The following is a 13,817-nucleotide window of genomic DNA, read 5'->3' as shown; positions in this document are numbered from 1 at the left end:
TTTTTGTATCCAATTTACTATATATATATATATATAGCATTAAATACACCTTTAACCATCTTTGAGACGTCACCTCTCATAAAACCAAATAAGTTATATATTACAAACACACCCTCATTGAAATAATGCTGAAAAGCTCTTTAAAAAAATAAAGATTTTTTTTCCCAGTTGCCTCACATCATCTATAGTACAAGGACACAGAACACTGGCAAGAGTGATCATCACGTTTTGCAGCTGATAATAAAGACGCCTGAGAAAAAATGTTCTCCTGTTTGATAAGACATTGATGGGCTTAGCAGAGGATAAGATCTTTTTTTTTCTCAAAAAGGGGGGTAATGCATCTGTACAAAAAGAATGCATACAACGGCTCACAGCATACAAGAGTTCTATTGCAGTGAAACAAATGTGCTTAAAAAAAGATGAGAAATGATCATGCATGATTAAGAAATATACTGTTTATGGAAATACAGTATGTTCTCAATGGCTGTAGTACAGTTGTCCCTCGTTTATATTTATAACGGTTGATGGGTTCCAGACCCGACCGCGATAAATGATTAACCCGCAAAATTATATCCAATGCTCTTAAATTTAATATTTTCATAGTTGGAGCAGCGATAATCTGAAATATGGCTCTGTGGACAAGAAATAACACCTCGAGAGTAATGTTTACACTGCTTGTTTACAACACATTGCTAACCTCGTAAGCTGCGGGGATTTGAGACTATCTTGCAAGCTAACCAGTCTCATATTTACTGTATTTTCCGGACTGTAAGTCACACTTTTTTCATAGGTTGGCTGTTCCTGCGACTTATACTCCAGAGTGACTTATAAATAAAAAAAAAAAGTGTTTATGTTACATAAACACTGGACACCTTTTCTGTTCATGTTTATTTTTTGTGTAGCTGAGTAACCATTGTGTTAGCATATCTTACACCTATTCAGCCTGTTCTCTATTCTTTTATAGTTAGAATTTGCCTTCCAATAGGACGTAATGTCAAGTAGTTTGTAAAATAAATTACCTGCAAAAAATGCGACTTATACACCAGTGTGACTTATGTATGTTTTTTCTACCCAATTATGCATTTTTTGCCTTGTGCGACTTATACTCCGGAGCGACTGAAAGTCCAGAAACTACTGTATTTATTCTAAAAATTAATTTATTTCTTCTAAAATAAAGAAACTAAAAACGTACCACTTCCACACTGAATGAAAGAGGTGAAAAAATGCAGCATTAAGGTACTGTAATGTAAGGTAATGTGGCAATGTTTTGTGTCATGACTGCCACCTGGTAAGCAGAATATTCAGTTAATTCATTTTGGAAAAACCTGTGATGAAGTAAGGGAATAATCGAACCACGATTAAGTGAGGGATGACTGTGTACTGTTTAACGTTTTAGTGTATTGTGTCATCCGGTACAGTAAAATATTAAACATGTCCATCCTGTAAAAATCTCAATTGCTCCAATGTGCATCTCCAGCAAGGATCAGTGTTACACAATGTCTGTTCACAAGACTAGTGCTCTAGTTTCCTATTGCAAAAGTGGAAGACAACATCAGCCGTCATTTTCTACATCTTTTTCTATATTGCAATCCGTCTCTCCTGTTTCTTCGGGGACGTTTTCCTGTGTGCTCTCCTGGTGTTCAACTGATTCTTCAATCTTGTCACCAGGAAGGGGGCTGCTTTCCTCTTTTGGGGGGCTTTCAGCATCTTCAGGAGGCATTTCCTCCTCCTGCTTGACGTCTTCCGCGGGTTTATCGTGTACCTCCATGGCCGCCAAATTCATGTCTGTCCTTAATTCGCTCATATCGGTCGCCTGCTCCTTAGTTTCTAATGTCTCCTCTTCTGCTTCTTCAGTAGGAGCTGTTTTCTCCTCCTCGGTGGGGGTGGTATTCTCAGCCGGACTGGCAGCTTTAACGTCCTCCGGCGGGGGCGCACTTTCCTGCATCGGCTCCTGTTCCTGTTCCTCTTCCTCGTCGAACTCATCCTCCAGTGGTGGAATCATGTCCTCTTTTCCGCCGGGGAAAGTCTTATCCGGGTACACAACCCTCAGCTGCTCCTCGAAGTAGTCTTCCAAATATAAACCGCCACTGCCCACATCTGAGGTCGCCTGTAATAGCAGTACATGACAATAATACAATATTAAACACACTATTACGATACATATACAGTAAACCTCGGATATATCGGACTCGGATATATCGGAAATTCGCTCACAACGGACAGATAAAAAAGAACCGATTTTTCTGTAATGCATTTCCAATAAAAATTCATTGCATATATCGGATTTTTTATAACGGATTTTGCCTATTTCGGACAAAATCTCCAGTCCCGTTCCAATGCATTTCCATTAAATTTCCCTCGCATATATCGGATGGCGGCATTGTGGCGCTCCGATTCGCCAAATCGTGACAGGCCGCTATACGACGTCATTTGCAGCGTTTGCAGCGTTGCCTGCGCGTCCAGGTACATTGGAAACATAGTCAAGGAAGTGCCTTTTTATAACGGATAAAATCCGATTTACGCATATACCGGATATAAATCCGATATATGCGTAAAACGGACATTTTTCGGTATACGCATATAACGGATTTCACTTATATCGGACAAAACCAGTGGGAACAATTGAATCCGATATATCCGAGGTTTACTGTACTGTGATAACATGGTTGTGAAATGTGAGTCATGTATGAGATGCATGTTAATGTCTGCTTACCTTATAGTACTTGGCACAGTTAACAAATATGAGCCTGATGTCTGATACAAATCCCTCGGGAGTGAGGTAAGGCTCCACCTCAGATGTCCCGAGCTTCTTTTTAATCGTCGATAAATCCATCGGGGTTTTGATGAGTTCTTTGTACTTTTTTGACTCCTTCAGAAGGAAAAAAAGTTGTCAATACAACATTGTAAACAGTGACTCTGTATGTTGTGATCAGCCATGACAACAATAATGTTTATATTGGTAACTGGTTAATTGGTTAACTGTTACCGCCAGCTGCTGAAGGCAGCATATTACCGATGCGTGCTGAAAGTCGGTGCTGATGTCATTGCAGAAGAGAAGTAGAAGCAACCGCTCACATTTCTGCGAAAGCGTGAGAGTGAGGTGAAAGTCAAAATAAAAGAGGTCAGTGAATAATTTACTAAGGGAGACATGCCGCTGGTATGAAGGGAAAAAAATATCTTCACCCTTTGATCAACGGGTGGCAGTCTATCTGACACATGTGTGTCCTTCTTATCGCAGTCGTACGCCATCTCAGGGCTGACGAGGTCTCGGCAGAAGGAACAGAACCATTCGCCACTGAAGATAAAAACAGGACATGATGAATGCTGAATGATGCGTCTGAGAGTGTACTGATTGTTCCGTAATGTTTGACAGTAGTCACCTAGGAGACTCATTTAACGCGGGAATGTGACAGGCCAGATGGAAGACTTTGGGACACTTGTCGCAGCAGAGCAGCTCTCCCCCGTTTTGGCACACAGCACACCAGTCCTCGTTTGGATCATCCTCAGGCTGAGAGCCCTTCTCAGACTCGGGCTGCGCTGAAGCCTGCTGTTGTTTTGCCAGGCTGGAGTCCGATTGTGAGGCTTGGAGAGGGGGACAGGTTTTAAGCTGTTGTGGGTGTGGACGGGCTCCCGTGCTGCTGTCGGGAAGGCTGGATTGAACCTGACAGACACAAAGAGCATTGCAGAAAAAAGCACGATGTAATCCATCAGGCTTCATGAGCAATAGTGTTGGTCTTACAAAATGAACTTCATCCTCGTCTTCTGGTTCGTCCTTGATGACGATAATGGGCCCGGGGGATGACCTTCTTCGCCGCTTGGCTGAGGGAGCGGCCGTCGTCTCGGTATTCAGCTTCCACGACGCCGTCCTTGCATCACTTTTGGTATATGACAATTGTAATGGTTTAATTTCATTTGAACATGCATCAGATTACAATTGAATGCATCACATAATCAGTTCACAGTTCCACATGTCCAAAAGGAGTAGGAAGAAGCAAAGCTTATTAAATCCTACCCCTCCATCTGGTACTTTTACAATCAGTAACTGTTACATTTGTTCACTTCCTGCTTTCCATTTTTTTTTTTTTTTTTAAATAATGCACCTCGTACCAAAGTACAAGGTGATATGACCATCCAATGGCATAATGGGTACCATAGTAAGTGTCAATATAGTGATATATATAGCACATCATGACTGGTTGAAGACTCTTCATCCTTGTATTTAGCAAACATCAACTGCTTGTATTGTTTCTTGAATTGGCTCATCGTTGTGCATTGTTTGAGGTCCTTACTCAATCCATTCCATAGTTTGATTCCACATACTGAAATGCTATGGCTTTTTAACGTAGTCCTAGCATAGAAGTGTTTCAAATTTAGTTCTTCCCTGAGAAAACAATGTTTTAATGAAGACTGTAATAAGACTTACAAGTCGGGCTGCCTCATAAAAGTGAGAAACCTGGGACTCTAGGCCGGAATAAATGGCTAATTTAAGAATTACTGATCATTTCTTACCCTTTGGTGTGCTCTGAAGACGATGGTTTAACCACTGGCGAGTTCTGCCTTCCTTGAACTTGACAAAAGAGTTTTATTATAAGCCGAAGGCATTTAAACAAGCGCCAGTATCAGAAATATCATTCTTATATGAATCGGGAGGTGTTCCTCGGTGTACCTAATTTGTCGGCGGTTTTGAAGGCTTGGCTTGAAGCAAAGCTGGGTCTCGTGAGGGCCATGGTAGCGGAGGGGACAGGACAGATGCCTTCACTCCGTTTCAGGTAGGACAGCTCTGCCAAGTTCCGCTGAAGACAAGTAAATAAATGAATGTGTGTTCCGAAGAGACGTATTGTCATGGATTCGGCTGATCGAACCAACCTGGCTTGGCGGCACCTGAGCCGCCCCTCCAGCGGGCACAGGATGTGGGAAGCGGAAGGCGCCCTGTGATACATCCATGGGTTTGGAAGGGAAGCGGGATGTGCCGACGATTTCTCGAAGCGACTAAATGTAAGACAATGGTTCAAGGAACATTTTAAAGAGAACACTATTCCCTTTGAGCTACATTTAACATATGTAGCATTCAATAACGCTATGGTTTCTGCTAGGCTATGCATGTCACCTGAGGAGGCGGGAACCCAGCATTATGCAACATGGAGGAGTTGGGGCTCCTGGTGTTGGCTTGCGACCCCCCGTATCTGCGTCCCAGCTGTGTCAAGTTTGTCAGCGTTTGCGATGGAGAGGACCCTCCGTGGATAGGTCTGGTCTGGGGCGGAAGGCCGTGGGGGCCAGGGTGCCTGGAGTTCTGGTACCAGGACCAATGGTTGGGAGCGGCCTGCCTGTGGGGCTGCTGGGAAAGTTTGTCAACCTGAGACAGAGGAATTACCGAAGCAGAGAGCAGACATTTGATGCCTTCACATTTTTTTTACACATTGCACCGCTCAGTGCATGTAAGCCGAACCTCATACCTGCATCTGGAGCTGGGCCAGGGTGCTCTGGCGTTGCTGAGCTGATAGCTGCTGAGGCAGCCCCCCGACCGGCGCTTCTCCTCGGGGTCCGGCCTGTTGGTTGGGGACGGGCGGCTGTACTGAGCTCCTGTCAACTAGAAGAGAACCTGGAAAACCACCATTAAATACACAATATATGATTACGTCACATGTATTGTACCTGCATTGCAGTGGCTGTGCTGTGTTTCCTCATAGAGGAAGTACAGTGCCTTCATTTGTACAGTTATTTTACAACAATACTAATATATTACATAGCTTTAATCACTTTTCCACAAAATTAATGATTATACCTTGTATTATAGTACAGTAAACCTCGGATATATCGGATTCAATTGTTCCCACTGGTTTTGTCCGATATAAGCGGAATCCGTTATATGCGTATACCGGAAAATGTCCGTTTTACGCATATATCGGATTTATATCCGGTATATGCGTAAATCGGATTTTATCCGTTATAAAAAGGCACTTCCTTGACTATGCTTCCAATGTATCTGGACGCGCAGGCAACGCTGCAAATGACGTCGTATAGCGGCCTGTCACGATTCGGCGAATCGGAGCGCCACGATGCGGCCATCCGATATATGCGAGGGAAATTTAATGGAAATGCATTGGAACGGGACTGGAGATTTTGTCCGAAATAGGCGAAATCCGTTATAAAAAATCCGATATATGCAATGAATTTTTATTGGAAATGCATTACAGAAAAATTGGTTCTTTTTTTATCTGTCCGTTGTGAGCGAATTTCCGATATATCCGAGTCCGATATATCCGAGGTTTACTGTAGAAGACATTATTTGGGCACATACTTTATAATATTAATAATGCCTATGATTACTTTTTAACAATAAAAAGATACTTTATTAAAGTACTATATCTTATAGTATACAGTCACTGTTATTTGTACAGCTTTATTGTAATATCTAGAGGTCTTTAGTTGTACAATTATTTTTGCAACAGTAGTAAAATAAATGACATTACAGTTTTTCAACAAAATATTAATTACAGTAAAAATTGCCATTATTTGAACATATATTTTATAATTTTAAATAATGTTGAATATTACTCACAAAAATATTTATGTATATATTGTACAATTTTAAGAGTGATATATGACATAAATTGATGTGACATTTTTTAAATTCAATCAATTTTTAAATTATATTTCATATATTATATTATAGGCGCAGACCTCACAGCTAGGAGACCAGGGTTCAATCCCGTGGGTTTTCTCCGGGTACTCCGGTTTCCTCCCACATTCCAAAAACATGCTAGGTTAATTGGCGACTCCAAATTGTCCATAGGTATGAATGTGAGTGTGAATGGTTGTTTGTCTATATGTGCCCTGTGATTGGCTGGCCACCAGTCCAGGGTGTACCCCGCCTCTCGCCCGAAGACAGCTGGGATAGGCTCCAGCACCACTGCGACCCTCGTGAGGAAAAGCGGTAGAAAATGAATGAATATTATAATTTTATAATATATTATAATATATATTATATTATATTATTATATATTATATTTAATCACATATTGCATATTTGTATTTATATAGCTGTACTGTAATAAATATAAATATATAATTTTATTAGAATTATTATTATTATAAATATATAATTTAGTCAGTGTCGGAATGTTTAGCAGTTTTTTCAGCGTATATTTCATTCTTTTTGACAACGATTAATTGGTGCATGGCATCTAAGAGTGTGGAGACAACATACAGCTTTGCAGCCATTTGTAGGTGAGACCGCTCCTTACCAAGGTCAACATTTGTGGCCCAGAAACCAGAGCGACACTGGAAACGGACAGAACTCTGAGGGATGACTGCAGGGTTGCACCTTGCACCCATCAAGTAATGGATCTGGAACAGAATCTGAATAAAGGGAGATTTTGCATAAATATAGAGTAGTTGGGTTTAAATCCCCGGAATGCTATGAAGTAACTCACCAGTTTCTTGCAGTAGAGTAGTGCTGTGCCGCTTTGGCTGGCCGTGGCCCACTTGGTGAAACTGATGACGTGGTCAAGGTGCCGGCGCAGAGAGTTGACGTCCTCCTGCTGCTTTTTTAGACCCAGCTCGTGATCTTTAGTGAGAGACTGGAAAATACGCATTACATAAATACTCCGTCCATGAAATTACAACCATTAAAGAAACCAACCTCAAGCTGGTTAGCCAGAACCTTTCCCTTCCTGTTGATCTCCATAATGAGGTTACAGATGGCCTTCTTGATTTCATTGGTGACCGACTTTCTGTTTTCCTCGACTTGCTGGAGTCTGGATAAAAAAATTAAACATTATCATAACATTCATTCATTTTCTACCGCTTTTCCTCACGAGGGTCGCGGGGGTGCTGGAGCCTATCCCAGCTGTCTTCGGGCGAGAGGCGGAGTACACCCTGGACTGGTCGCCAGCCAATCACAGGGCACATATAGACAAACAACCATTCACACTCACATTCATACCTATGGACAATTTGGAGTCGCCAATTAACCTAGCATGTTTTTGGAATGTGGGAGGAAACCGGAGTACCCGGAGAAAACCCACGCATGCACGGGGAGAACATGCAAACTCCACACAGAGATGGCCGAGGGTGGAATTGAACCCTGGTCTCCTAGCTGTGAGGTCTGCGCGCTAACCACTCGACCGCCGTGCAGCCCCATTATCATATATGATATTATCATATCAAAAAAGCATCAGAAATTAGAACAAAACAAGAACTTTACCCGTTGCTGATACAGCTGGAGAATTCCTCGATGGCCTTCCTTTTTTCTTGCAGCTGCTGCGTCATGTTCTCGAGATACTGCCTGTGGTTCCTGTACGCATCCTCCAGGAACTGATAGCTGGACACAATCAATGATTAGGCAGAATGATAAAAAATGATCCAGAATATGGGTCACTGTTATAGTTTTCATGGATAAGACTGATTTTGATGTTTTATAATTAAAAAGCGGTGACAATGCATACTTGTGATCCTTGTGTTTGAGCAGCTGACAGTCTCTGCAGGTGAGTCGATCGCACGTCTCGCAAAAAAGCTTCAACGGCTCCTGCTTGTGGATGTCACAAAACACAGGCTTCTGTGTGGAAACCGCTACCGCTTCTGCACAAAAACATGGAAGGATGGGCATCAATAGCGCATTTGTGAGTGTCAGACTTTTTTTTTTTTTTGGTCCTACCTGGGGACATTTCCTCCTTTTGGCGTATGGTGTGGTCCCTGGTGAACTTTACCCTCTGGTGCGCCTCGATACAAGTCACGCACAGGAACTCCACACACTCCAAACAGTAGCCTGTTGCCTCCGTGTTGTCGTCACAACTCATACACACCTGACAAAGCATGTCAAAGTAAGAGCAGACAATATTAGTGTTTGACACGGAACTGCAATCTGTTTGCTAATTTGCATAATTGGCCATTCTGCATTTGTAGGTCATGTCTGAGAGACAAAAAGTGAGCAAAAAAAAAAAAACACTGGAAAGCAAAACCAATATGTTTAGACCTTTAGATCAATAAATAATACAAATTTTGTTGCCCACCTGACCCAGTTTTCCCATCTGGGAAAAAAATAAAATTAAAATTAAAAAAATTAAAACATAAAAAAATCATAAATAAAAAATAAATAAAAAACAAAACACTTAAATTATATTTGGAAGGCAGGAAGTGAACAAATGTAACAGTTACTGATTGTAAAAGTACCAGATGGAGGGGTAGGATTTAATAAGCTTTGCTTCTTCCTACTCCTTTTGGACATGTGGAACTGTGAACTGATTATGTGATGCATTCAATTGTAATCTGATGCATGTTCAAATGAAATAAAACCATTACCATTACCATTACAGAGATGTTTGGTTGACGATGTAAATAAAATGGAACAGCGTAAAATTGTACGCATTCTATGGCACTAATGGTACTAATGGTACTACTGGCCTGTGAGAATACATAAGAGGAACTATAGCATTTTTTTTACATTATCATAACATCAGTGGTTTATTTAGTCTCCAAACATCACAAAATATACTTTGATTAATATCATGTATCGGCTCCTCTCCCCACATGAGTGTATCGTGACACCCCGACTTACAAATGAAATGTTTCTTTTTCTCTTATTTTTACAGTATGTCTCAAACAAAACTGAGCAGCCCGTGATGGCTTTGGGCAAATTAAAACCGGTTGAGAAATGCGTCACGTGTGTATGTCAAGAGTCTTTGGAACTCAAGAAAAAGTCACTAGCTAAGTCAACTTTTAAAGAAAGAGTTACTCCAAGGGTCTAAATATTTTCTGGCAGGCCACGTGCATATGAGGTGTGTTTAAAAAGCAGTTACAATGCATATCCGCCATCTTGGTTAAGAAGTAGTAAAGGCAAAACTTTTGTGGCAGCCCACCAACATACGACATAAGCGTCAACCGACCTGGCTGTTTTTCTCCATGGTGCTGCTTGGCACCTCAGCAGAATCCTTGACAAAGAAATTGTCCAGCACGTCCATTTCCCAGCATTCCTGTCTGCATACTGGACAACGGATAGTGGCCACTGCAAGCAGAGAGAACAAATGTGAAGATGATCATGTCCCAGTCCATCATTAGATGTTGGTTAAAACGTCAGCCTCACAGTCTGGAGATCTGGATTTGAAACTCTACTTTGTTTTTCATTTTAAAGCAAGACAGATAATGAATGGGTATTTGAATGGTGATGCTTCACTCACTTTGCTTGTTCATGCCGTCTGCTTGCTGGCCGAGAGAGTGATCCCGTCTGGCCTCGCCACCCCTGCACGGTGCAGGAAGGCACCTCTTGCAGAAAGAGTGGAGACATGGAAGGAGCTTGGGCTCTCTGTTGTGAAAGCTCAACTTGCAGATAGGACAGGTGTCCATGAGTCCAAATGTGCCTTGTTGTTTCGGCCGCTCTTCCCCGAGTGGCAAACTTTCAGCCTCGTTTTCCACGATGATGACAATGTCGTCATTGTCAACCGATTCGACACCCTGGTTCATTTTAATGATTTTCGACCCTTCGATTACTCCCGGATTACTCCTTTGCATACAAAGGCTAGCCTAAATTGTAAAATATTATATCTTAAGACATTGCACATAATCATATGAACCGATGCCAGGAGCGGCACAATGACAGCGTTTTAAAAACATTAACATCATTCGGGACACGGAAGCTAGCGTCATTAGCAACCTAGCTTCTCCTATCAACGTGTTATTCGAGTCATCCGATGCAGTAAACACACACGCTTGTGATTAAAACATTTTTAAAATAGCAGCACATGATTAACAAATAATTAAATCCACATTACATACGCTAAACTGTGCCATAAATGTATTAAAGGAAGGCGGCCATCACTTCTTTTCGATCAAAACAGCAGACACACATTACCCAGAATGCACCGCGGAATATTTAAAGCTACAGTCTCAAGAACAAATTCAATACAAATGTCCATATGGTACTACGCTTTTACTCAACTTGACCTAGGTTTTTATTTGTTTTTATTTATTTCGTTTTACTACATTGCCCACTAAAGAAAAATAGCATGAGGCCACAAAACATACGTTTAAAACAATTTCTTATAAACTTATAAACAACAGAATACAACAAATAGGTAGGGTTATGTAGGGTTATGTAGCACAGTGAATTGACAGACTGCTTCTTTTAGCTGGCGACAAACAGCTTGCTAGCATACCAATTCTGAGTCTCCCATGGCAAATTTGGAGGGACTTTGTGGTATCAAAGTAGTTCAGAAAAGACGAGTTGATGGAGTACTCTTGCTAGTATTGGAAATAAACGTAAATACACTGAGCCTCTCCTGCCTTCCTCGTGCTCATCCAATCACCAGTCAGAACTCAGCTAGGATGCATTCATGGTCTCACACAAAGTTGGATTTTTGAAAAAAAAAAAAAAAAACATTACAATGACGTGCATTTTCCCAACTCGGGTGTTAAAAATATTCGAGCATTGCAAAGGGAGCCACATTCACCTCTGGAGCCGTGGATTGCTGACCCTGACCACATTAATACGGGTTATCGCTGTCATTGCTCGTTGCCCTCTGTACCTGGGAGGAGTTATTACAATGGGCAAAGGGTAAGAAGTGCTATTTTAGCACATTTAAATGACACACACTTAAGTATATTTGTTCAACCAGAGGGATCAAACACAAGTGACAGGAGTGGAAACATAGTCTCATTTGACAAAAAATGAACCCGAATGCTGCAAGTCACTCCGTCCCTCTTAGTGACGGGACTAGAATGCCATTGATAGGACTGGGAACATACGCAGATCCCCGCACGGTAAGAATCATTGCACTTGATAATATATCAAATAAGATAAATTTTCTAAAATAATCATTGACTGTTTTTTTTCCCACAGACCCCTAAAGAGACAGCATATAAGGCTGTGAAACTGGCTATAGAAACAGGATACAGACACATTGATGGAGCTTTGGTTTACTTCAATGAACATGAGGTTGGACAAGCAATAAGGGACAAAATAGCTGATGGAACTGTGAAAAGACAGGATATCTTCTACTGTGGAAAGGTTTGCGTGATATTATAGTGTGTTACCTTTATATTAGTACTGATTTTGTTCATATACACTTTATTATGCAGCTGTGGAACACATTCCATCCACCAGAACTGGTCCGGCATGCTTTGGAGAAAACCTTGAAGACATTGCAACTGGATTATGTTGATTTATACATTGTTGAGATGCCCACAGCGTTTAAGGTATTAGGTAACAGCATAAATACACATTGAAGAATAGAAATGCATTGCTATTTGTTGCTTTTCTAAAGCCAGGAGATAACTTCTACCCAAAAGATGCGGACGGGAAGCACATTTATCATGAGACGGATCTTTGTGCAACTTGGGAAGTAAGTATTAGTGCAGCCCTCCGCTCTAGGTGAAATTCTTTTAAAGGTCATTGCACAATACTACAAATTCCTCATATTTACTCAAAGTCATGTGGACCTATGTGTGGGGGGTATTTTCCTTGCTTAAACTGCTCTTTTTCCTCCCAAAAAGGCTATGGAGGCATGCAAAGACGCAGGGTTGGTGAAATCTCTCGGAGTGTCCAACTTTAACAAGAGACAGTTGGAGTTACTCCTCAACAAGCCAGACCTGAAACACAAACCGGTGTCAAACCAGGTGCAAATATTGACACTGCACAATTCTAATGATGCTTGCTAGGCAAGCTGTTGATAAGCTCTTCTCCACTCAGGTTGAATGCCATCCTTATTTCACTCAACCGAAGTTGCTGGAGTACTGCAGGAATAATGACATTGTCATTGTGGGATACAGCCCATTAGGGACATCTAGAGATGCATCCTGGTATTGCAGACAAGCCACATTCAATTCAGTTCTGTTGCAAAAGGATTATGTGCAATTAAGATGTACTTTAAAATGCAAACAGGGTTAACTTAACCTGCCCCCCACTCTTGGAGGATGAGCTACTTGTGTCATTGGCTACAAAGTACAACAAGACCCCAGCTCAGGTTGCACTCAGGTTCAACATGCAAAGAGGGGTTGCGGTCATCCCAAAGAGCTTCAGCCCTCATCGTATAAAGGAGAACTTCCAGGTTTTGTTTCATAAAGCAAGAATTGTGAAGCATTGCAATGTCTAAATTGGAATTTGTCTGGTGTCTGCAATCCAGATATTCGACTTCTGTCTCTCTGAGGAGGACATGAAGGCCATCGAGGGCTTGAACAAAAATATTCGCTTTGTGGAGCTCCTGATGTGAGTAAACATGCACGGATGTATGTTCTAATGGGCAATAAAATAAACATAATAATAACAAAATATCTCATCTTCATCCAACAGGTGGTCCGATCACCCTGAGTACCCATTTCATGATGACTACTAAACAACAATTCATAGAAGTAAATAAGTCTGCTCAATGAATTCGAATATCTTTGAAAATGTCAGTACAATTCAAAAAGTGAAAATCTTATTATTCTATACATCCACTGCACAGTAAAATCTCTCAAGAATAAATGTTCTTAATTTATTAATAATGTGTTGATTATACAGTATTTCATAGTTAATAAAACCACCAAATGAAATATCCCATGTGATCTGGAAAAATTGTCAAACAACAATGATATTCTCATGTTTTACTGTTTGTATTGTTATTAACCATTATTTTTGTTTCTTTTTTTAAGGTGCAAAGACAAGTATGTTAATTCCTATGTTACACATTTCATTTATGGTAATTATCTATTATAATATTCTGTCTACACTGTCCACTTTCCCCATCGTGGGACTAATAAAGGCTTATAATGGTATTTTATTTACTTTATTGCCCCAGGCCTTCAGGGCCAAAAGCTGATTGTGATATTATGCTGTGCACCTCCAC

At 41.0% G+C, this 13,817-nt stretch overlaps 2 protein-coding genes across 4 annotated transcripts; one reads left to right on the top strand and one right to left on the bottom strand.

The window, feature by feature from the left end:
- Positions 1–297: 297 nt before the first annotated feature.
- Positions 298–10,987, bottom strand: trim24 (tripartite motif containing 24). Of its 3 annotated transcripts, none has more exons than XM_058076823.1 (19): positions 10,176–10,987; positions 9,885–10,003; positions 8,657–8,804; positions 8,448–8,580; positions 8,207–8,323; positions 7,643–7,757; positions 7,434–7,580; positions 7,245–7,359; positions 5,454–5,599; positions 5,108–5,353; positions 4,867–4,989; positions 4,667–4,793; positions 4,510–4,567; positions 3,740–3,875; positions 3,381–3,661; positions 3,184–3,295; positions 3,014–3,079; positions 2,714–2,869; positions 298–2,107 (listed from the first exon to the last, which is right to left on the bottom strand). In XM_058076823.1, the coding sequence occupies exons 1-19, from the start codon at positions 10,504–10,506 to the stop codon at positions 1,553–1,555; spliced, it is 3,231 nt and encodes a 1,076-aa protein (XP_057932806.1). In that variant the 5' UTR covers positions 10,507–10,987; the 3' UTR covers positions 298–1,552. The 3 variants fall into 3 exon arrangements, with proteins under 3 accessions (XP_057932806.1, XP_057932807.1, XP_057932808.1); XM_058076824.1 differs by having other exon boundaries at positions 5,108–5,335; XM_058076825.1 differs by having other exon boundaries at positions 5,108–5,332; positions 10,176–10,986.
- A 367-nt stretch (positions 10,988–11,354) lies between these two features.
- LOC131131859 (aldo-keto reductase family 1 member D1-like) lies at positions 11,355–13,746 on the top strand. Its single transcript, XM_058076830.1, has 10 exons — positions 11,355–11,754; positions 11,834–12,001; positions 12,073–12,189; positions 12,258–12,335; positions 12,487–12,609; positions 12,683–12,792; positions 12,875–13,040; positions 13,116–13,198; positions 13,283–13,341; positions 13,624–13,746. Exons 1-9 carry the CDS (start codon positions 11,662–11,664, stop codon positions 13,323–13,325), a joined length of 981 nt encoding a protein of 326 aa, XP_057932813.1. The 5' UTR covers positions 11,355–11,661; the 3' UTR covers positions 13,326–13,341; positions 13,624–13,746.
- The last annotated feature ends 71 nt before the right edge of the window (positions 13,747–13,817 follow it).

The sequence above is a fragment of the Doryrhamphus excisus genome, chromosome 7 (genome assembly GCF_030265055.1).
Source record: "Doryrhamphus excisus isolate RoL2022-K1 chromosome 7, RoL_Dexc_1.0, whole genome shotgun sequence".
NCBI lineage: Eukaryota > Metazoa > Chordata > Actinopteri > Syngnathiformes > Syngnathidae > Doryrhamphus > Doryrhamphus excisus.
This window is presented reverse-complemented; position numbering and strand designations above follow the sequence as displayed.